A 25,921-nucleotide genomic window follows, 5' to 3' on the forward strand; every position below is an offset into this window, starting at 1 on the left:
ATTGCAAATAAAGAAAGAACAAGTGACAGCATACGAATGGGTTCTGAATCCAAGTTTACAGTGATACAGTGAGGAAATAGTAGAAAACAAAACCTATTGGACTTTGTGATTGTGACAGTGTTACATTTTGGTCCTATAATATATATATATATATATATATATATATATATATATATATATATATATATATATATATATATATATATATATATACAGACGTGCTCAAATTTGTTGGTACCCTTACAGCTCATTGAAATAATGCTTCATTCCTCCTGAAAAGTGATGAAATTAAAAGCTATTTTATCATGTATACTTGCATGCCTTTGGTATGTCATAGAATAAAGCAAAGAAGCTGTGAAAAGAGATGAATTATTGCTTATTCTACAAAGATATTCTAAAATGGCCTGGACACATTTGTTGGTACCTGTGACAAAGATCGAATGAGTCTTAGTGTTAGATCTCCCTCTCGACCTGTGAGAGCACGGTATAGGAGGAACAGAGTACCCTTAATGAAATGGCACGACAATTTATTCCGTAGGGTAGATGGAAGTCGGTCAGTTCGGAAGGGGGCGGAGCCATGGCACCCGAGCTCAGTGACCCAGACGGTAAGCGGCGTGGCATCCGAGGACTGGAGGAGCGGATGCGCTCGTTAACCTCGGGGTCATGGGCGAGGGTAAAAATAGGGGGCATGGCTTGAGTGATCTGTTCCTTTGCATATGGTTAAGTTAAATAACCGAGAAGGAGCCCGTACCGTGAATAAGCCGTGAGTGTTCTGTGTCTGTGTATTAACACTGTGTGTCTTGTGTGTTATTTGTCACAGAAGATTACTGAGCACGATCCGGAGCTGCAGCCGCAGGCCAGCGAAAAACCCGGACTTCACCACTCACCTTTCACTACCAACTGTCTTTGTGTTTGCACCTTTTAGCACTTGAATCACGCACTGTCTTTTGTGTTCGTGTTTAGTGTGGGTGTCGGAACGGGACTTTGGGGTTGCGGGTCAAACCCGCGGGATTATAAATTAGAAGTGATACATGCCGCTGTATCACTTCCAGCACTATTATTATTTACAGGTTTTGCCTTGAGGCTCTGGACATTTACAAAAATAAATAAACACCCTTGCACCTGTACTAACGTCTGTCTGTGTAATTATTCTGCACTGCACTCACCTGCACGTCATTACCACTTTGCCACAGTACCCCTTAGAAAAGATAATAAATAATTGGATTATAGTGATATTTCAAACTAATTAGTTTCTTTAATTAGTATCACACATGTCTCCAATCTTGTAATCAGTCATTCCGCCTATTTAAATGGAGAAAAGTAGTCACTGTGCTGTTTGGTATCATTGTGTGCACCACACTGAACATGGACCAGAGAAAGCAAAGGAGAGAGTTGTCTGAGGAGATCAGAAAGAAAATAATAGACAAGCATGGTAAAGGTAAAGGCTACAAGACCATCTCCAAGCAGCTAGATGTTCCTGTGACAACAGTTGCAAATATTATTAAGAAGTTTAAGGTCCATGGAACTGTAGCCAACCTCCCTGGGCGCGGCCGCAAGAGGAAAATCGACCTCGGATTGAACAGAAGGATAGTGCGAATGGTAGAAAAAGAACCAAGGATAACTGCCAAAGAGATACAAGCTGAACTCCAAGGTGAAGGTACATCAGTTTCTGATCGCACCATCCGTCGCTTTTTGAGCGAAAGTGGGTTCCATGGAAGAAGACCCAGGAGGACTCCACTTTTGACAGAAAAACATAAAAAAGGTAGACTGAAATTTGCTAAAATGCATATTGACAAGCCACAATCTTTCTGGGAGAATGTCCTTTGGACAGATGAGTCAAAACTGGAGCTTTTTGGCAAGTCACATCAGCTCTATGTTCACAGATGAAAAAATGAAGCTTTCAAAGAAAAGAACACCATACCTACAGTGAAACATGGAGGAGGCTCGGTTATGTTTTGGGGCTGCTTTGCTGCGCCTGGCTCAAGGTGCCTTGAATCTGTGCAGGGCACAATGAAATCTCAAGACTATCAAGGCATTCTGGAGTACTGCCCAGTGTCAGAAAGCTCTGTCTTAGTCGCAGGTCATGGGTCCTCCAACAGGATAATAACCCAAAACACACAGCTAAAAGCACCCAAGAATGGATAAGAACAAAACACTGGACTATTCTGAAGTGGCTTTCTATGAGTCCTGATCAGAATCCCATCGAACATCTATGGAATTAATAACTTCAAGATAATTTTTTTTTAAACAATTTAGATTTAAAAAAATTAATGTAATTGTCTGTAAGATGCCAAGGATGAAATAAAGCAAATAGAATCATTTTTCTCATAAATAGGGAATAGAGTAATATTACAAGCAGGTGTATCATTAAAAACCAAAGCACAGAGGATTCCACCGTCCCCTCCAATTCCAACAGCATTTAGCACCTTAGTATAATTACACATTAACTACACACCAGACCTTTTCCCATGCACAATTATTATTGGCAGTGTCTCTGGCTACTTTTATACTTAATGGAAACTTTAATGGAGGGCTATCCTGTTGAATAGTCGGTTGTTGATCTTAAATGGTATGTTGCTAATCCACCATCCCCATACATGGCTAATAAATTACTTTTGTTTACAAAGGCACAGGGTGGTTTGTTTAAGGGTGAAAAAGAGAAATGTGGTGTAAATGTTATGGAGGAAATAAAAGTGCTAAAGGGAGCCAGTTAGTTAAGTTTCTCTTTCTGTTTTCAAGATTCATTCAAAGCAAGACCCAATTCACAACTCAATTCACCCAATTCACAACTGTTCTATGGAATGTATTCAGGATTTTTTTGTGTTAATAGACATTCTTTGGTTTTAATCTGAAAAGTGAGAATTAACATCTAACAATCTTCAAAACATTTTCTTATTTTTTTTGGGGGGGGGAGGGGAACTGTAAACATAATTTAACTAATAAGAATAATCTGCTGTTCAGTATCAGATACAAGTTCTCCAGACCAGATTTTCTATGTTATGGCCTTAAGTTAAGAGAATTTATTAAAATACGAAATTAAGAAAATACTTTGACAAGGTTTTTACTCTTGCATGTTCAAAGGCACGTCTGCAATACAGCATTTGACACATTCCCTCACCCAGGCTAGAAGCCTTGTATGTACAGTGTGACGACCTGGCTTGATAAACGTATTGCTGCTCTGGAAACTATAGCTTTAAGTTAAACAAAAACTTAAAAAAATGAGATTGAGCTCATACTTCATACCTGTGTGAAGTAATGCATTTTATTATAAGCACATATCCAATTCCTGTTTTATTATAAGCACATATCCAATTCCTGTTTTATTATAAGCACATATCCAATTCCTGTTGGGTTGAATGTGCATGGGCATTCCAAAAAGACAGGACATTCAAATAATAACTGCATTAACACAATTAAAAAGCTCAACAATAAATGACTTCTAGTAATTATGTACTTGTGTTTTAAGAATTGTAAACTTGGTTGCTTTTCTGCAGGAGCATCCGCCCATAACCTTTTGTTACAGGTTACAGGTTACATGTTATGCATTATACTGTATATATTGTTTCTGTTTCCATGGTGGCAGGTGTGTCCTTATTATATTATTGAAATAGGAACTACAAAACATAAGTTTCAAGTAGAACTTAGTTCCATGTATTAACAATATTGAAAAGGACATTGGCTCTTCATGTAACACCCACAGCTGCAGGGCCTCTGTTCTTGATCAAAATACAACACAAGTAGCCACTATGAATATATTACTAAGGACTTCCTATTCAAAAATAGAGTTTACTAGCATTTTATTTTTAAGGTGAAAAAACCCTCTTTCATCAAGCATTGCAGTTGATTCATTAAACATTTTGATGACAGTAAAAGAAGGGTTTTATGTTCTTTTGAAGACTAGAATAAAACTGATGACCTTTCTCTCACCCAACATGCTGGTAATATTTAGAACAAAATAATCCATTACATCAGGAGCCTCGCAAGCAAACAGCTATTTTAATGATATGGGGATTTACAGTAAGTGCAGTACATCGTGATCCCTTCCTCTGCATTACACGAATCACTGTATGATGATCTCAATATCCAAGGGCATGTCATCATGTTGTATGCTGTGCTGTAAATACACTACAGGACAAATTATGTTTTCCTTTAAGCATATATTACATAACTTGCTCATTGTGACTGCTTGCTTCTTTACTGTATTTTCTATGGGTTTGGAATGACAAATTACAGGAAACTGTGGAGGCTGATAAATAAATCCCATGGTGTCTTTCATAGCGTTTCTCAAAAAATTATCTATCTAAAACAATATTCTCCAGTGGCTTATACGCCCGGCGTAGCAGAGGGAGAGGCAATTGTTCACTTCTTCAACCCAAAGGGGCACTTTTCATCTGTAACATTATTATTAAATATTTAGCAGATGCCTTTATCCAAGACAACTTACGGAGACTAGGGTGTGTGAACTATGCATCAGCTGCAGAGTCATTTACAATAACATCTTGCCCGAAAGGAGCACAAGGAGGTTAAGTGACTTGCTCAGGGTCACACAAAGAGTCAGTGGCTGTGCCAGGATTTGAACCGGTGATCTCCTGGTTACAAGCCCTCTTCTTTAACCACTGGACAACACAGCCTCCTACAATCAATATCTGTTTAATAAAAGTTGAAAACTGAACCAAAAAAAGTTGGCTGTTGGTTTAAAAAAAAAAAAAAAAAAACACCATTTTATTTCATTTTTGTATCTTTGAATGAACTGAAAAGCCATTGTAATGTACTGTAATGTAATGTCTTTTTTCATCTCCAGGTTTCAATTTTCAAGTTTCTGGTTCATTAAGACAAAAATCTTTTGTCTTCTGCTATTTTAAAAGACCACAGGTGTAGGTACTGGAGCATTGCACTGAACTGTTCTGACATCAGAAGGCACTCCTAACTGGCTATAGCCCAAACCAATTGGGATGCAAGCTGCAAGGGCTTAATAGTAAATAAATAATGTGCATTGTAATTGATGGCTTTAGTGTAAACTATTGTACTGAAGGCCAAATAAGTGACTATATACAGTAGATGGTCAAATTGTTTAAAATATTAACATACATATACTGTGTAAATGGTTTGATTGTGCTTAACTGTCAGTTTTGCCTGTACAAATGTAATTATCTTTTTTCAAGTATCCTTGCTTAATAACAAGTCTGAAGTGACTGGTGCTCAGAAAATAACTATTGACCACTAAAAGATTATCGACTTGTCAATTACAGCCCATTCTGAGCTGTAAAACAACAATACCAACATTTGATGTGATGCTTTTTTTTTTTAAAAAAAAAAGGAAAACTAGAAGACTACATGGTCTTAATGAAAATAGTAACATGACAGCAGAGACTCAGAGACTCAAGCAGAAAAACAGTCAAAGGGGGAAATATAGGTTAGGGAATTTTGTAATTTTTTGTAATTTTGCCAGAGTGGCCTAAATTATCTTTTCCTCTGATAAATAGATACAAAATAGATTACTTAAACTATTTCATAGTATGTATACTGAGCATCAAAAGAAACGTATCACTTATATTTGAGCATCAAAAGAAACGTATCACTTATATTTGAGCAGCAAAAGAAACTAATCACTTATATTTGGATAAAATTCACTAGATGTGATCAAAAAATGACAAACTCTGTTTTAGACTTTTTATTATGCTGATTAACAATTGACATCACGAAGATGCTGCAAAATGATCTGTCGATCTTGGGCAGGTGTTGTGACTCTTGGTCTCCCAGTTTGTGGCCTGTCATGACAGAGTGTGTCTGGTTATACTGTCTCGCCGGGTTTGAAATTGCTGGCTGTGAGCACCCAAGACGGCGAGCCACAGTATGCTGCCCTAGTCCAGCCTCCAACATGCTGATTGCACTAATATTGGTGTTTTTCTGTGATTTTCTTTATTGCTTTTATTCAAGCTTGCAATGCAACAGCTGAAATCACTCCATATCCAGTTTCCAATCAACTGTCTCACTAATTAGATGATTAAGTGCATATGCTTCAGTCATAATCACTCAAGCGTGTCATGGTCAAGGATGAAAGATCGAGTGATTAAAAAGAAACCAAAAACATTTCGTCAATGTCCATCATTTATATACCTTATTTTTTTTTTCAAAAATAAATGTGTTATAATAGTGATACGTTTCTTTTGATGCTTGGTGTATTACACTGATGTACAGTGTTTATTAGCCAATACTAATATAGAGCTATAGGATGGTAAACATCTGTGTATGAGACAATATCTGTCGTGAATGGGTTTATTTTGTTATGTGCATTGGCTCACAGTACACATACACTTTTCAAGCAGAGACAGACTTCTCATTGGGGGCATGGCACCCCACAACCAGACTGTCACCACATGTAACACAAATGTATTTGCTTACGATTGTAAGTCGCCCTGGATAAGGGCGTCTGCTAAGAAATAAATAAATAATAATAATAATAATAATAATAATAATAATAATAATAATAATAATAATAATAATAATGATAAGATGGTTTCATGTATTTTAAATATTTTAAGTAAGCTTTGTAATATCAATTTCCCCAGTACTAATGGCATTACTACTATGTTTCCACGACAGTCCTAGGACATGGCACCAAAAGCACCTACAGTACAAGGCACTTGTAAAGGGGTAAAAAAAAAAAAAAGAAAGTACAGATATTTACAGAACTGGCCTAGTGCTGGTGTTATACAGTAGCATACAAGATACTTGGAAGATATGGTGTTTTGCTTTTACAAGCATTGTCCAGGCTTTTACACTGTAGTGTTACACCCTCTGCTGGCAAGTTCAGACCTGGCATTTGCCATTGAAGTTGATTCCTAGGATACAAATCTTTTTTCTTTTATTTCGATTGATTAATGGAAGTCGGGATCTCTCTCATTTGCTGTAAGGATTGGGTGGGTGTCAGGCCCAGTCATTGCTGGCTTACATGTATAATGCCATGTTGTGGACACAGCGTGGTCTGTTTGTTTGATCTAAAATGTTTATAGACAGATTTACAAGAGTCACACATATGCTGTTAGATGTTTATTTTTCATTACCTTGGGGCAGAAAAGTTTAATTTAATTTATCCCTACAAACGTTTTAATGTAGGACAACTAAGTATTGTATATGGGTAATTTTCAGTACTATTGCAAAGTTACTGCTCATAAAATGCTGCAGAGTTGTTAAAGCAGTACATTTAGGTTAAGAGCAATAACAGGAATTATAAGATGTTTCCTTTGATCTTTTTATTGATTACATTTCCAATCCAACTGAAAGCTGTGGATTCATCAAAGAATGTCAAACCAATAGACAGTTCATCAAATTAATCACATTCAATGTATTAATAGAAGTCTATTGCTGGTTTTTATCAAATCAATATTACATTCCTAATACTAATATGGTCTACTTGCAAAGAGATGGAATACCAATAACATTGTTGTTTAATACCTCTCCAATAATCACTGTTAAGTTGTGATTTATGTAAACTTTTTGACGGTACTGGTTTCCCAAAGTTACATGTATAAAATACAAAAACTAGCAATAAACAACTCCAAACAATACTTTAACTTTTCTACCTGTACCTGCTGTACTATCCTTTCTTGCTAAGTATAGGTAATGTGAAATAATGTATAATGTGATATGTTGTAACAATTGTAAGTCGCCCTGGATAAGGGCGTCTGCTAAGAAATAAATAATAATAAATAATAATGTTCATTTACTGGAATTTGCTACATTGGTTTAAAAAACAACTTCAGTCTCCCTGTTTCTAAATTTGAGATGTAGTCCTCGCTGACTGAAAATAATTGCAATCATGTACAAAGGATTGGAATATAATTGATTGACATGTAATAAATGGGGTGACATTGACAGATATACAACAGTAAAATTACAGCTTCAAATCCAAGAACCATTGACATTGTTATTGATAACTGAAATTGCTATGCTAGTTCAACTGAAGTGTAATTATGTTGGGGTGATTTATTAAGCTAATGTTTCTTTTTTTTAATTAAATGGTAATTTAAGTTGATAAAGAGAATGGGGAACAATGGGAATGACTGGGTGACAGCATGAAGTGTCAAACGCAGTATAAGATAACATTCAGATCTTTGCAATTCTAATAATGATTTATGAAAACCTTTTACTTGCATCATGTTTGCTACAGACCAAATTCCAAAAGGTTGAAACATAAATTTTGTAATTTTTTAGAAGTCCGATACAATAAGTCATGATCATTATTCATGAGATTCTGAATAGTTATAATTGGTTTGTTTAACAGAAAAGTGTTATGCAACATCGATCCAAATATTACAGAAGGCCTCTTTTCCCCCAAAAAAATCTTGGGCAGGAAAATGATTTGATCACATTGAATAATAGTAATAATAATAATAATAATAATAATAATAATAATAATAATAATAATAATAATAATGTATTTTTATTCTGTATTTAATCTCAGTGAAAAGTGCTCTTATCACTATGTCTTTAATCCAGCCTCCACCTGACTTCAGAACAACTTTACAGTACCTGTCTCTTTTCTTTAAGAGATGCAGGATGATGGTCCCTATGCACAAAGCTTTGACTCATTCACTTAAATAAGAAAGTTTTTTCAGTGTCTATTTTTATGAATAAAATAACATTGGATATTATATATCTGTTCTAGACTGTTGTTCAAAAAGCAATCTATGACTGAGAACAGTTTTATGAGTTCTGTATGTATAGAATGAAACCATCCAAACTGTCACTGAGGATGCCTAAGCAAGCATAAAAACTGTTCAGGCAAATTTGTCATATGTCATTAGGTTGCTTTAACTACTGTGGCATACATTTTATAGAGATTTTTATTTTATTTGATTACATTTTTTAGATAAAAAGGGTGATTGAAACTTCAGTTTGACCTCAGCCCATTGAATTGAATGGAAAGACAAGGACTGGATACGCACTGCAAACCATACTGTTTAAAGATGAAGGACATATGCTGATGTCAGTATTATTAAATCATCAGCTGATTGGGGGAGATTCATTACCATGGCTGCTGTAAGGAAGTAAGTATGCGTTAATACACTAATCTGAAATGTATTAACCTAATATGTCTGAACCTGCTGACCAAAAAAGTTGTATAGATCTCCAAAGAAAAAGACAAAACAAATATTAAAAAACATGTTCTGTTATTCAATAATTTATAATGGCCTACGTAGTTCCAGATACATATACAGCTGCAAGGAATCTCATAGCAATCCCTATTTAAATTTGTCAACAGTCAGGACTTCTTCATGTCAAGGGTCAGGACTTCTAATGAAGTCAGACGGTACCTACGATTTCCCCCACAAATATATATTTTTGTTTTAAGCTATAAAAACAATACCAAGTGTTAATCCAGTACAGCCAAAACCTAAACCAGCAACAGAAACAGGATAATTAATGATACACAAATACAAACCCAAGAACAAATGAAAATATTAGAGTTGTTACATGTCATCAGACACCATATCTTGGCCTGTAGAACACGACTGTAGTAACACTACTGAGCAATGCTTGAAGTCCTGATCAAACTCCTGACACCAATGTTTTTAACCTCAATTTAAATGGCAAGGACTGGGCTTCAAGTGGCCAGCTGCATGTTAAATGCATACTTTGCACATTCAAGTTCGTGCCTGTTTTATCTAACCCTATTATGTACAGGGGTGACTACTGTACATGCCTGGGAGTTAGAAATGGAAAATTACAACTTTTTTCAAATGACTTCAGTTCTCAAATTTTACAGGCGGTTTTAAAAGGGATGATTTTGCTTTAATAGAGAACAAGCAAAATAAATAATGATCTGGGCAGAAACAACAATAGAGAGGGATAGATAACACTGTTTTTTTTCTAGAAAGTTCTATATTAGCCCACATCCAAACAAACCCTAGCATAGTGAAAATCATATAAAAAAAAAACTAAAAAAAAAAACCTTCAACCCTTTTCACTATCACTGTCACCCAAACAAGCTTGATGAATGTGAGAAATGAAAGGGGTTTGTCATTCCAGGGCCGACCTGATAGCCGTCTTCTCCATGGCATCTGCACTGTCCACAGAGGGAAGCTCATCTGCAAGGATTTCATCTGGGTTTCGGGGGTCAATGACAATCCCCCTCTTCTCTTTGTCCTTGATCCGGGTCCCTGCAGTGATGGCATTCCACAGAGTATTTTGGGACTTGGAACCTAAAATAAATACATGAATACATCTTTGTGTTGATCAAGGTACCAAATGGGACTTGTGCTCTATGGTGTGAAAGATTACCCAGGTGAAGCAGTGATTGTTACCTCTGTTATTCTGAATTTTTAGATTTTTGTATTATACTTTTTAATTTGTATGTTTTATGTATACATTTTATTTGACATATTTGTACTCTGTTTTCCTTAAAAGTAAAAGGGGGATGGGGAGGGGGTGGGTAATAGTGGATAACAAGTATGGTAAAAAAAAGTTTACAGTGCATTTGGTTTGTATAAAATGTTACGGCGACATATCATGAATATTTATAAGAAATATTGATAATACAGAAGATCGCAGCTCACCAAGATGTCATTAGAACTTGTTTTGGATTGTCAGACACAGATACTTTATAATCTTATGAGACTAAAGCAGCATCCCTGCAACAACAAAGATTTAAGACAAAATATAAAATCCTTTTCTGTGTCAAACCTGATGCATAATGTCTTGCTTAGAAAATGTGTTTAAATGAAATGTCAAAATGGATTAAGTGGTAGATATAAAATGATATAATATTGTGTTGAATTTCACAGTTACCATTGAGAAGGCTTTTAATGACACATTTATGGCGCAGAGCTATTTCCATTCCAAGTACAGCAAAGGTGACAGTTTTGGTTTTTTTTTACATTTTTGTGATGAGTTTTAGCCTATGTGGTGTGAGGCCTAGTTGAGTGTCAAAGGCTAACTATCCTTGGTCTCTTTTGGAGAATTGCGTGGTGTGGGACTGATGTCTAAATGAGTAAGCCTGAACATATTGATTTTAAAGACGCCCCCCACCTCTCAAGGATACGATGCCTGATGAATAAAGATTATTTTATCACAGAAGTACTGTATTTTACTGCCATCTGGTGGATATCTAGTATATCGTCAACTTTACAATTAATTGAAGCTTACTGTTGTTTTAATGGCCAATGAATTCCTCATAATGGGTGTAAACAGCATACAAAATATATGGTTCATTATTAAAATTACATTTGACACCACCTTTCCTAAATATATAAAAAGTATGGATATAATGTGCTACTCTGTAATGGTAGATTTTATGGGTAGATTATCCAAGTGCAGCTTGCTGTTGTATCTGAAACAAACACATGGGGAATATTGACAAAAAGTTCAGTGTGCTTTATAGAAGTAACAACTGCCTTTTGAACAAATGTAATGTAATACAGTAAATGGCAAACTGCATAGCTTGTATATAGCCAGCACTTCAAGCAAAAAAGAAAAAAATACTCACGTGCAAATCTGGCAAGGGGTCGTGCATTTGTTTCTCCTGTTTCATTTGCAACTGAAAGAAAGATTCAAAATGTTTATTAAGTACTGTTCTCATCTGCAGTTGTATTCTTTTGAATCAACTTACAATAAAGCTAATAACATTAAAATTGTTTAAAAAAAGGTGTAATGTTCAAATTCTATCCTATTTCTGATGTTGAAAACCTAGCAAACTTATACCGAGAAACATATTTTTAGATTAGCTATTTAAATGATAAATAACCTAATGCTATTTAACAGCTTTATTGGCATGTTACTACATGTTAGTGCTGGGAGAAATGCTCAAACATTTTAACAAACACTGCTGGAAATGTCTTTGTGGCAAAAACAGCCATGTTCTTATTCATTCATAAAACAGAATTTGTAAATGACTGTATCAAGAAGATGATATGCAAGAGAAAGCAATGTGCGAATGACCTCTGAAATAAACTGTACAGTATCTCCTGTAAAGTCAAAATGAAGTTTGAATATTTCAAGTTGAATATTTCAGTTTTGAAAGAATATTTGAACCCCATGCTCATCCCAGCTGACAGCATATATCTTCTTTATTAACATTCGACAAACTTTGACTTTTTATTAACATTGCCCAACAGCAGATAGTTCCATATTCAGGGTGGTTCATGGAAAGTGGTTTAACTCAATATGTATTGCGATGTTCTTTTCTTCATGTGGTGTTGTTTAGGAAGCACCCTGTACTCTATATACCAATGCTTCCATCAATGCTGGAACTTAATATACATGCAAATCAACAGGACATCTACTTCAATTCTCACTCTATGTGAGCTTTATTCAGGCAGGCTAGGAGAAAATTGTTAAAAAAGAAAATTTAGAAAAGGTAATGAATATGTTTACAGTAATTGACAGATTTTTTTTATACTGTTGCAGTAGTCTATCATCTCTGAGTTGCTACATAGAGGCTTAATTCATAATATTTCATGGCAGTGACCAATGTGAGACAACTCTTAATAAGACAGATATCACAGAGGACTGAAATTGAGACCGACTGAACCTGACATCCTTTACTATTAGATCTTGGAACTGTCATTACAAAGGACGGTCTGGGAATGTGTTTTTTTTAATCACTGAAAAAGATTAAATATCAATAACTGAGACCCTCATCGTTAAGAGTCACGTGTCTTGTTTTAACCCAGAAGTTGTAGTTGAAAAGTTAGAAAAGTGACAATAAACACCAATCACAACCAACCTTCTAAGGGGGGATTGTGTTATTATTGCTGTTATTTGTAAAATGTTCTGTAAATGTGTTTTGTGGAAGTAATGAGTTGCTCCATAGACGCTGAAGAGGACGTGTTGTTGTAATTGCTTACTTAATGCTTAGCATAGCTGTCTTCCATAATGTAGTGGTGTCCTGCGTGAACCATCTGTACATAACTAATTCTGTCAGAAACAACTACAGTGGGTTTTGAAGTGTGCTTTTAGGTCCATCTCGAACTGCTGCTGGCTGGCTGAAGACCAGTACTGGTCTTCTTTGGTTTATCATTGGCTCACAGTGTTGACCAATAAGAGATGGCGCAGCAGGAGGAAAACAGCTGATTATTCAGATTTAGCAGGCATAAGAAAGTCAGACCTTCAAAACTACAGTAGTACGCAGCCAACTTTCCCGAGCAATTTTTTACTCGGACTTCAGAAGACAAAAAAGTTGATTAAAAGACTTCTAGCCCCTTCAGGGGAGACAGATAGCCAATTGGTGGAGAGATTGGGATCACAGTGTTTTTAAAAGAATCATGAAGACACGCTGTTGACTATACAGGCAGTCTGTCAGTCTGTGTGGTTGCCTCTTCGTGTAACAACTGACAGCTAGTGCAAACTACAGTACTAAGTAACAAAATGGAGAACAGTACATACTGCAGTAAAAATAGGTAGAAAATCTAGAAACAGGAACCCATTGTGCTATTACCTGTAGTACCTGTTCAGGTAATTTCAGTAAAATCACTTCTTTAGTGTTTGTTGACCCTTGGCAAAAACACCATCACTCTACGAGACAAACAATATCTTCAAGCTCTGCTCTAGTGGGGAGACTCTGCAGTAGAAAATACATTGCTTTGGCTTTGAGGTTTGTGTTTTAGAATGAAAACAGTACACAAAGATATTGATCACATAACATTGTGTGGCTTTTCACAAACTAAACACAGAGTATAGAGACTGGTACACTGGGTTGCTGGACACCAGCAGGCAGTAATACAATTCCATCCAGGAATCTATTTTAGAGTACAGCTCATGCAAATACAGTATAGGGCAGTGAAATCAAATGGCTGTACAATAGCAGGATGATTAACATTGCCTCCTGAACTTAACTAGATATGGTGTGAAATATAAATTATCTTAATTAAATTGTTTTATGGTGTGAAATATAAATTATCTTAATTAAATTGTTCTTATTTGGATACACTTTGTAACATTTTCTGTTACACATCATATCCTGGTGACTTTTTATAAGTCATACATGTGAAGCATTATTGTGATCTCAACAGAGTTCTCAGAATTGTGTCTGACCTCAAGGCACTTCCGGTACAACAAAGTGTAACCATTAACTTCTCCCTTTGCAAAGGTGGATATTCACTCTGTGGTGTTACCGCTTGAGAGAGACCTATGTAAATAGTACACATGAAATATGTTTGTAAGTGGTTATAAATAATAGCAAATTAATTATAGACAAGAGCAAAAAAAATAAACAATGGCAAAAGTGTGTAATAGTTGTATTATTTCTAATCATTCTATAATTGTTAATAGCATAATTAATAACATGTTTATAGATTGTTTAGTTTAGGGATCCGTTATAACTATAAGCGAATATAAAGTGTTACATAAAGGTATACCAAATCAAATACTACTTTATAAACAACACCTAATAAACACCAAAACAATGAAAATAAATGAATAAATAAATACATGATGTTTCATGAGAGGACCCTTTGGAGTATATGGCTATATCACATAAAGTTTCATGGCCATAGTAAGTTGTTCTGTAACCTCATTTTAAAATGTAAAAGCTCAGTTCCCAGGGTCAGTATTAGATTAGTGGTGGGGAATCAGCAATACATGACTCACAAAATGAAACCATTGGTGTGAAAACAGAATGTTCAAAAATGAGATTGCAAGCAAGTATAGGTCACAATAGAATTCCACGAATTGTATACTCAAGGTAATGGTTATATTGGAAACCAAAAATTATTTAAATGTCATTAACAAAGTTCAATATGGTTCTCGTCTCATGAATATACATTAAAACAAACTATTTAAATGTAATTTCTTTGAGGAAGATTAAGCCCTTTAAAGCAGCAGGTTTGAAAAGCTAGTTATAATTGAGGTATTTGTGTATTACTGACCTTTTTATTAGACACAGTGTGATGTGTATTCAGTGGTGTAATTATCACTCATGGTAACTGCATTCTGAAAAAAATATTCAATTATTTTAAATGCTTTCAACTCATCCAATTAAAATTGCTTTTTCTCAAAGTTATCACTAGATTAACTGTATTTGCATTGATCAAGCCCACTTCATACACTGCACTAACTGTGTTAGTATAATATATCAGAAATTGAGTGACAAATGGCAATTAGTATTACACAATTAACTTTGGTGTTGAGTATTGTATTAAGACATTACTGCTCTTACATGTACAGTAAGTGGAAAAACCTTCAGTAAGTGAAGCAAGCAACCACTTCACAAAACAAGTTATATGTAGAAACAAAGGTGTTAAGAAAAACAACTGTGATTCCATTGTAAATACAGAGCCAAACTGTATATGAAATCTGAGTATATATTTATCCTTAACATGAACTCGGATTAAACAAATTTCCACATACTACACATTTTCTACATGGTCCCGGACAAATGAAAAAAATATTTATTGTAAATGACCTCTTATAATACAAAGTTACTTAACACAAATTTCCTGCAAATTATTCTGGAGCCCCCAGAGAAGAAGCATTTGAATAAAATGAATTGCCATAATTTGGACTGCGTGTAAAGGATATTGGGGAATGTATTAACTTGCATCCAGATTACTGCCTTTGTACCGTGTTTTAGTACTGATTTGATTAGTGCTGAATTACAGAAAGCCTCCAATATATACAAAATTTAAAGTAAAAGAGGCAGAGATTGTCAGATTGTTATCACAATGAAAAGGATAAAAATGATATCAGTGACAAGATAGCTCAGTACTCACGCTAATAAGAAGTTTTAAAACAGATGTTAAATGCAGTAGCGCCAGTGGAGGCTCAGTACAGTACAGTGGTGCTTCAGCAGAGTAGCTCCTCCAATTAAAACCAGGGATCATCAGACTCTGTCATCTGCCATTGCTAGTACTTGTATAATAGCAAATAGGAGTTTAAAGCGGAGGCATGCCTCCTCTAAGGAAAGAATCTCTCTGGGCTTCTCTCAGCAGCCAGAATTGGTTAATATAGGAATGTTGACTAGGATTTAAGTTAAAATACATTTCAGACAATTGTATTTTGTTTTATTTCACATTATTATGGCATAATGCTACACAACCATATACTGTATAACCCTAGAGTCAACATTCCTATATTATGCTGAGAGAAACCCAGAGAGATTCTTTCCTCAGAGGAGGCAATTCTCTGATATAAACTGCTATTAAGTAATAGCAATGGCAGATGACGTAGTCTTTAATTGGAGGAGCTGCTCTGCTGAAGCACTGCTGTACTGAGTATGCGCAATTATGAGTTAAGTGTTGAATAATGCAAATTGCATCATTCGGTTTCATCCAATTTTCTGAAGGAGATTTTAAAAAGTGACCAGAAAAAAAAGAAATCCATCTTAACGGTAAGAACATTTTAAAAACACAACATATTTAAACACAGCTGTTTTATCGTCTTATTAGCCCGTGAGGCTTGTCTTGTGCAGGCATGTTTAAAGTAGAATGGAGGATATTATTATTATTATTTATTTCTTAGCAGACGCCCTTATCCAGGGCGACTTACAATTATTACAAGATATCACATTATTTTTACATACAATTACATTATTGTTTTCACATTATTAATACTGATAACACTGTTGATCAGCTGATGAAGACCATTTGCCATTGCTAGATGACACAAAAAAAATGTTGTATAACATCTGAAGGGAGGCCACTACCAAAAATGAAAAATTCTAACAAGAACAGGTTATTTCAGTGGTTTAGAGAGTGGATTGGCTGACCGGGGGTGCAGCTAATAACCATCTTGCTGACCCTGTTTACTTTTCAGTAACTGTGGTAGTTCTCTCACATGGTCAAAGTATGGGTTTACTGATTTTAAAAATCGGGATAAAAATCTATAAAATGTCAGAGCATATCTAGCTCCATGGGAAATAGCATTCTGTGGTCACGATGAAACGCAAGATTCACTTAACAGGGGAAACTACAGTGAACTTACAGAAATTACTTGAATGACGAATTACTTGAATGTCTTTTTTCTGCCTCCCCATTTTTTTTGCCCACCAGCCACCACTGCATCAGACACATTAAGTATAGCCTCCCATATTTTAATATGAATTAGTATATACATAACAAATACAATATTTAGAAGCTTGACAATGTGCTTGTAGGATTGTATTGAATGACTGGAATTGTGATTCTACTTATGACAACCTTCTCAGCCCCTCTTCTCTCAAACCATTCAGTGGCTGGTCCTATTTTATTCTCGTTCATTTCTATACGTTATGCATTCAGTGTGTTCTACCTCTATGTCAATCTGTGCTCGTAATAGACCTGAGCTGAGAGGTCTCCACAGAGCTGTTCTGAGCATTAGTCCTTTTCACATTCAGTTGTGTCGTTATTCTTTCTTTGGCACAGCCTTGGGGTTATGGAATGCCCTTCCAGATTCCACTGTGTCCTTATCCAAGCCTCTCTGTGTTTAAAACTGCTGTTCAGCGTCATCTGCGGTTGAGGTGAACTTGTTTTAGTTCTAATATAATTTAAATATAAATATCTGTATCTTTTAAAATATATTTGTGTATTGTATGTGTACGTGTGTCTATACGTGTTTTTATTGATATTGCTTAGCTGTATAATTGTTGTATTGTTTATTATTCAGTATGGTCTACTTAGGTATCTCTTTGTATTTGTACTGCACTATTGAGATGTACCTGTGCTGGCCCTGTGTGCACAACATGAAATAAATAAAAGTAAAAAAAAATTAAATAAAAATGAAAACTACATTGCTGGAAACGGTGAGACTTTTTTATTCTTGTGACTCAGGGAACATGAAACATATTAATCCATTTAAAATGAAAAAAAAACCACTTAATTATACAAAACTAGAACCAGAAATAATAAGTAGGTTAATACAATTCAAGGTCTTCAAAACATTTTCAAATTGTTATAAAGCAAGCCTCATTCATCCCTATTCACTGCCTCTCTAAGTGCATTTCTAGTTCATTGTTGATGTGTTCAGCAATCACTGCTGCTGTACTTGATTTTTACCATTGAATCTAAAGCCTTGTTGAGTCATGTGACCCTGTTCTACATTTCATTTATCAGAGTAGATGACAGCCATTTTTATATTGTATTTTCATATGATGTTATCTGTTTTATTAAAATATTAATACACAGCATACCATTTTTTAAAATTCTATATATTTTCCTATTCCAATATTTTTACCTTATGTCTGACTTCAACATGCTTAAGATCCAAATCCAACAGTCACGACAACAGCAAAAACAACAAAAAAAAACTAAAACAAATCATCTGTGTATGTTTTAACATGAAATTGTTACAAAGCTTAAAATTCACTAGTTATTTTCTGCTACCTCGGAAAATTTCTGTTTTAGACAACAAATGAGCAAGCGTTCTGAGAAAATAATTTCAGGTCCTGAGGTGTTGCTGTAGTTCTTTTAATAAAAGGGCACTATTAATCTCTGCCTTCAGTGTAACATACTCCACTCTGCTCCTCCGTAAAAATGCAAATTCATTTAGATTCCAGGCTTATGTCCAAATATAATGTTTGATATGGAAAGAGACACAAAAAACAGAGACAGCTGTCTGTCTAATTTAAATACATAGGAAACCTTTACAGCCCGAGGGTGCTTTAAATAAGGGAGTAGTTTAAAGATTGATAAAGGAAACAAAGAAAAGCTTTGCATCCTTTTCTTGAATGACATTTGCCCACTTCCATCACAATAACAATATCAATAAAAAAAAGAAACATGTGTGTGGCAATGTGCCCCGTCCCTGTGTGCATTTGTGTGTTGCGTGCGTGTGTTAATGTTGGTGTATAGTCATTGGTACACGGGATATAAACGGGTCTGTGTTTCACGTGTATTTAAAAAGGTAGATTTGTATTTAGGCACGAGGAGGGCACAAATCACTTCACGTGCTGGTTAAATGTAATATGTGAGCACGGGGTTGCACAGAATTAATTCACGTGCTGGGATTCAAGTGAATAATTAATTAGTAATTGAATCCCAGCACAACAGTATATATAGATGCACATTTTCATTCAGTCGGGGTTGGGTGTTCGAGAGTGGAGAACGGGTGAGAGAGAAGGAGAACGTAAAGGAAAATAATAATCTATAAGTGTTTGTACTCACCGTGTTTGTTTGTCTCTCCGTGCACCGTTTGTTAAGTGTTTAGTACGTTTTGTTTGTCTATTTATTTTGGCGCAAGTGCCGTGTCCTGTTTTGTGTTTAAAACCTTTTATTTTCTGTTCTGTTATTAAATGTTGAGCGCGATCACGCGCCCAGCTTCACCAAACCCCAAATCTCTGTCTGTTTATTTCCTGCTTCTGGTCTGACGCCACCCACTCCGGCCGTCTTTGTGACAATGTGTCTAAGATATTGTTTTAATAAAATAAATAAATAACATTTAGAAAATGTGATAGTTAATGTGATGGCTGTGACCTTTTGCCAGGGAAGATAGTTTTCCTTAGGCATTAGATCACTATTATTTTACTATTAGGAGGTGCTAGCTTCTTTGGTTGGTTAAAGGTTAAGTGTAACTTTTAGTAAAGCTCTCAGACAATTAGTAAAATGAAGAATTCATGCAATAAAAACCTTTAACAACAAATGAAAAGCCTCTTCCCCTTAGTACTCCCTTGGCGAGGACACTCAGTTACAACTAATGAATCCCCATGGTGCTTCTGGCAGACCCTTTAATATCAACACTCTGGAAATCTATTCCACAGGGAGCTCCACATATTTTGCTTCTGTAGTGCCAGGTAACCAACAGTTCAGCTGTTTTCAAAACTGAGCATGTGACGTGTGGAAAGTTGTAGTAATTACTGGGCATACACCATTAATGAGGTCGCTACTGGGTTTCCAGCTGGCAGTGTGAACTATACATGAGGATATCTTGTTTGCAGTAGCTTTGGATCACTGTGTGACATCACATCCTCCCCTTGTCGCCATGACGATGGTAATCACGCCACAGAACATGTCTGTTGAAAAACTGCAAACATCATCTTGAATCCTTTGCAGTGACGTTTAAGGTGTGTAGTGTTATGCATAACATTCCTTATATACATTCCTTATATACAATATATATGTTTAAAAAGTATATTTATGTCTAGTCACTTTTAAATCACTTTGAATTATATTTAATTTGTATCTTTATTTACCTGGTTAATTCTCATTGAGACTGAAGCACCACTGAGCCCGCATTGTAAGCACTGTAGTTGCATAAGCATTGTAATTTGTAAATTGGCACAAGATACAATAACTACAGTTCATACATCATCAATCAAATTCTCAAATTCATTAAAAACAGCAGCATGACAAAGTTGGTGTGTATTTAAGTAAAGTCATGTAAATTCAAATTAAAAACAAAAGGATAATGGCATATTGACTTGTGATACCAAACAAAAGCAATGACAACTACAAAATGCCAGTTAAAGCTTTTACCTTTTATCACAAATCCTATAGACTATTGAAAACACTACAGAAATACCCAGACATAAACATGTGAGGGTATGTTAGGGTTTTTTATAACAAATTTATACAAAATATTATAATTCTTAAACCCATTTTCTCATATCAGTAGTTATGTAATATCAATGGATAGGTATAGAATATTAAATTAGTTTGTACCATTAAAACACCTGATTGTAATGGTTACATTAAGAATGTTAGAATAATATAATTTAGTGGACCATGATAATTAATGGCAAACATTTTTTAATAAAAGTCATAACATAATATTAATTTTCACACAAAACTCCACAAACTATCTTAAGATGGTGTGTTTTAAAATTGCAAGCCTTTATAATGCAGGAACTTTTTTTTTTTTTTTTTTACCTGATTACTAAATGCACAACCTACACACATTCCTTGTATGCCCTGCATAAGCATTGTCATTTTTAAATAAACCACGTACAATACTAACAGTACTGTGAATTTACACATGTAAAACTGAATATTGCCTAAAACCAGCAACGCTTTTAACATAGTATTAGTAGAAAATAAAATCATTAGAGTCTCCTTTTGAATGACTAATCCACAGCACGGCACACTTTATCTCCTTCTTAACAGCAATTACGCCCTTAAAACATCACAACAGCCATTTACCAAGACACCATCTGCACTCTTACAACAAACAGCAAATCAGTGCTCCTTACCTATTGTGAAGTTAAAGCCATCAATGCTGAAAGTGGCACTCCGGCATTTTTTAAACCCTTGTTTTCTAGTGCTCGGCTCAGTCATTTTGATGTTTCTGTTTTCTATCACTCTGCACCTCCCAACTGCAGTTAGTGTCGTGTTAGGAGTTGGAGAAGTAGAGATTGCAATTAGTTGTCCCTGAAATCCTGCCTGCGGTGACACTCCTGCCTGACCTCACACATGTTCTAATGCTAAGAGACATCCACCCTGCAGTGTCTCTCCACCCCCTAACATGTCCCCTGACATGCTACCCAGACTGATTAGTGGGGAATAACCAGCACTAAAATGAACTTTGTCACACTGGATCCCAACATGGTCTCAAACTAGCTTTCTGAACCCCTATCCTTTTACAAGCACAACAGCACAGAACCATGGTTTGTTTTCCATTCACACTCCACAGCGATGCAGGTGCTGTACTATACAGTACTGTACTAGATCTCAGTACAGTGTAATCCACTACATTTTCATTTTCTTACTTTATTCAAACATTGGATCATTAAAACCCCATTGAGATTTGATTTCTACATAAACCCCATTACTAGGCACAGAAAAGTGGAAAATCCCACTGCAAAAACATGCACCCCATATGCAGTTTACATATATGCATTTTGTAGCAACTGTCAGTACAATGCTTTATCTAAGTGGGAAAATTGATCCTGAGATATAGCCTCCAGTTGCTCAGCCAGTCAGGTTTGAGACACTGCTGAGTACGTGTGCTTACAGCATATAGTTTTAGTTGGTCATCCTCTGCTGTATAGAATATCTGAATACACTATCTGAAAATGTTTGGTCTCTAAGTTTAAGAAACAAAAAAGAAACATGGTAAGTGGTTGTCAGTGTGTTTTTGTTGGACAAAGCAAATGATCGAACTTGACATGAATCAAATAACTCAGTTGTGTTTCAAATTTGAAGCTAGTACCTAAAAGTATTTGGTTTTAATCATTCATTAGAGTTATATTAGATTGTAGGTCATTAGATGGGCACCAACAGATTTCGTATGCATACTGCCACCTTTAACTGTACTGTTCAAACACTTCTTTGTTCTTTATATAGGATGTGGCCATGGGTTAATTGATCATCAATAATTCAATCACCACCTGGTCATATTCCACACCTTTCTAATTAACTAATTAACCACAAACGAGCCAAGATGGCTGCCAGCTACAAAAACACATTCTTCTAACTGTGCAGGGCTGCATCTGCCCTGCCACAAGAGGAAGATATGATAAGGAAATGTTAAACAGAACTACAAATCATTCAATTTCAAACTGAAATAATTATGATAACTCTTGCCATTTTTATTTTACGTATATCAAAAGAAGGGCTTTGTCAATCATCATGAAATTTGTCATACATACTTTGGTACAATCTGTTGAGGAATTCAGAATTTGTGGGTATATGCAGACATCTGTTCATATGTACGTCCAACTTACATTTCTACATGTGCAAGAAGTGGATATAGGTGGTGATGTACTTCTTAACGTTACAGATGGTTCAAATTTAGAATTTACGTCTGTCAGAGGATGAATGTCAATGATATGCTTGTCTGTAATGAATTAATATTTTTTTTATTCCATTAAGGTCCAAAACAAACTGTATTCTGGCTTTAAAACTTGTCAGTACATGCACCATCCTTCTTTTAGGTTTTACATTGGAAGGTAACATTTTCTTTCAATCCATGTTAAATTTAATTTACCAAACGCAAACCAAATTAAATGAATAAATATAGCAAATATACACAATTGCTTTAGATAACAATGCCAAAGTTAAGTGGAAAAAATAACCTTACAAGCACCAGCAATCAAATACATTAAAATTAAGCACCTGTCTGTCTATGTTTATTTTTTTTATACATACATATGTGGTTTAAAATTTCCCCTGTGTACAATATTAATTATAATGTCATTTTTCAGCAGACCTGGAGGAAAAACTATAATAGCTGCAGCTATAGTACTCTGCGCTGAGGTAGAGGTCTTTGCTGACTTCATTTCCTACGGTGGTTAGAATTTGATTAGATTTGTAGTTTAAGTTCTCATTACTTTTTTAAATCCGTTTTTTGTGGCATACACGTTCGAATTTGAGAGGTGGCGTTTTTCTAGCAGGTCTACTCAAAAAGACTCGTGCTCATATAAGATGTTGTGTGAGAGTGCTGTCCGCTCAGCGCGGGAGATCAGCTATCTGAGGCTGGCCTTGTGGAACTGCTTTCAGGGCTATGGGCCTGCCGTCCACATTCAGTGAAGCAGCTTGGCACCCATCTCTTGCTCTCTCTCTACCTGCCACGTCCAGCAGTCTGTCATTTTTATGCAAACAGTCTCACGGTCCTCCGACATCACTCAGTCTAGGGCCTCCTGCCTTACAACACAGACATGCAGTAAGACATGTCTTACTGTACACCCTGTCATGGGTTATTGCTTATATAACAAATATTAGTATTGCTACTGTTTACCAAAGTCAGGGAATTCATTACAAAAAACATTGTAAAACATAGTTTAATAAGCTTCAAGCCACAAAACATGACAAATAAATTGTCTGTCATATGGATTGTGAGCCAGCTCATAGTCCTGCCGACAGAGTGTGCTCATGGTGGGCTGAAACCAGGTATTCAAGACCCAAGATACACCACTGGGGAAACTGCTGGCAGCTCTGGAGCCAGTCTGCCATGAGCAGGGGGAGATAATTGAGCAATGGGCTACAGGTTCTGATAGGTAGGATTGGTTAATTGAAAAAACATTACTTAACTGGTTGCCTAAATTGGCCAGCACCTGTGGCCCATGTAGCCAGCAATTATCCTCCAGCCACGCCCTATAAAAGTGCTGGGCAGGCAGTTGCAGAGGAGAGAGGTCAGAGGGAGATCTTTGTCGTTTCTTGCTACAACCAGGGATCGCTCTTGCGACGGAGAACTAAACCCCAAACCCACACCTAAAGGTCTGGGTTTTGAAGCACAATTATTATTTTTCAAAGGAAACTGGATTATTTTTTGCTGTAATTTTGTAGTTGCTGGACTGCAGCGTTGTTTTGGATTTAGGGCTTTGGGGAACAGGGTTTTGTTTAGTGAAATTGTTTTATTTCAAAAATTGTTTTGCTTTGCTTTGCATGGGTGTCAGTTGTACCTGTGGTGCAAGACAATAAAATAAATAAATACATAAATAAAACCCCATTTAAACTTAACTGTTCTTGACTCTGTCTCTTATTTCCATGCAATTATCTGTGCCTTCCTTCGACTAGCTTACAGTATGTTTATCACAACGTGTTGCAGTGTCCATTGTAGAGTGGTAGTAGTATTGAAAGCAACTAGGCTATTTCTTTCAAAGACTAGGGTTCATTTTTACTATTTCCTCTTCTGAAGCCTGGCAGCCACAGATTGTTCTGTATTGATACTTGAACTTAATTTAGTGCACTACTCTACTCTAATCACAGAATACTGCTGCCCCCCCCCCCCCCCCCCCCAATAGAATATTGAATATTGAACAGAGTTACCAGTATATTAGTAGCTTTGTGATGTAAAATATTAAATAAATCCAGAATTTAGGTGGGTTTGTATCCCATCCAAATACAATTTGTATTGATAATACAGATCCTGAGCTGTTTATTTATAACTGAGTCTGCAAGTCAATTTAAAAAGAAACTATAACGTGACAAAGTCAGACGGTCTGTTTTTGAACACACCTGCTACAACATTAATTGTTTTCCTTTCTAAAATACAGTGATGAGGTACCTCAATGATGAGGTACTGAACTTCACCCTGAATGCTCAAAATAATTTAATTGGGAGCCATTTTGGATTGAACAACTGTTGCAAAGGTTAAAGATGGCAGAGAGGATGCAAAGTCTTTGATTTATTTAGTTGTTGAAGTCATAGTTTATAACATATAACACAGCCCCAGCAAACCATGCCTGTGTGTTTCATTATGTTGCACCAAGTGCTGGAGGTGGGTTAGTGGACACTAATTACAGTCAAAAACCTCTGTTTGATTAATTCAGCTTCATCTTCAATCAGTCCATTTTAAATGAAAGTCTGACCTATAGTACCCTTGATCCACTCACCAGTGTCAGAATCACAATTGTCAGAAAAGGTAGAAAATGGTACAAAAACTCATTTCAGACAGAAGGTTGAACTCGGCTTCAGCCCTTAGAGATGCAGCTATCACTTAATTATCCACCAGAGCAAACAACCCCCCCCCCCCCCCGTGTTTTAAACAAGCAATACCAATCTGCTTTCAGTTCGGGTGCAGATCAAAAAATTTCATTTCTGGGTCTGAATTTGAATCACCAAAAACGTTTTCTGTCCTTTCAGCGGACTCGTCTGTAACCCGTTCCCAAATAACGTATTAGAAGGTAAATGTACAGGTATTTCCTGCACTAAAGCAGGAGGCGATTAGGGAGGAGTCAGCTGACTAAGCAGTGTTCTCGGTCTGTATTTATGCTTGTTTGATACGTCACAAGATCCTTTTGTCATGTCTGCTTGGTGATATTAAAAATGTCTGTGGACGAGGTGAAACAAAAGATAGTGCAGGGTTTATATCATTTAGTGGATAATAGTTTGAGAGGTAAATCAGAAGTGTGGAATTCTTTTGGAATCATAGCAAATGAAAATAATAAACATGTGACTGGATTAATTGCTTGTCATTATGTTTGTGTGTACAACAGCCACAAAGCTAGTGCATTATTATTATTATTATTATTATTATTATTATTATTATTATTATTATTATTATTATTATACCTTTATTTTACTAGGAAATCACATTGAGATTAAAATCTCTTTTGCAAGTGAGAACTAGCCAA

General features: G+C 35.8%; 1 protein-coding gene across 3 annotated transcripts in view; it reads right to left on the reverse strand.

Moving 5' to 3' along the window:
- LOC117400629 (dual specificity calcium/calmodulin-dependent 3',5'-cyclic nucleotide phosphodiesterase 1C-like) overlaps positions 1-25,921 on the reverse strand; it is a 185,425-nt gene that overhangs the window by 129,999 nt on the left and 29,505 nt on the right. For all 3 annotated transcript variants that reach the window (XM_059023082.1, XM_034000842.2, XM_034000841.2), the window contains exons 2-3: positions 11,489-11,539; positions 10,040-10,205 (exon numbers count right to left, since the gene is read on the reverse strand). In XM_059023082.1, coding sequence (XP_058879065.1) covers positions 10,040-10,205; positions 11,489-11,539 — 217 coding nt within the window. The remainder of the gene's footprint in view (positions 1-10,039; positions 10,206-11,488; positions 11,540-25,921) is intronic.

This window comes from Acipenser ruthenus, chromosome 4 (assembly GCF_902713425.1).
Source record: "Acipenser ruthenus chromosome 4, fAciRut3.2 maternal haplotype, whole genome shotgun sequence".
Lineage (NCBI taxonomy): Eukaryota > Metazoa > Chordata > Actinopteri > Acipenseriformes > Acipenseridae > Acipenser > Acipenser ruthenus.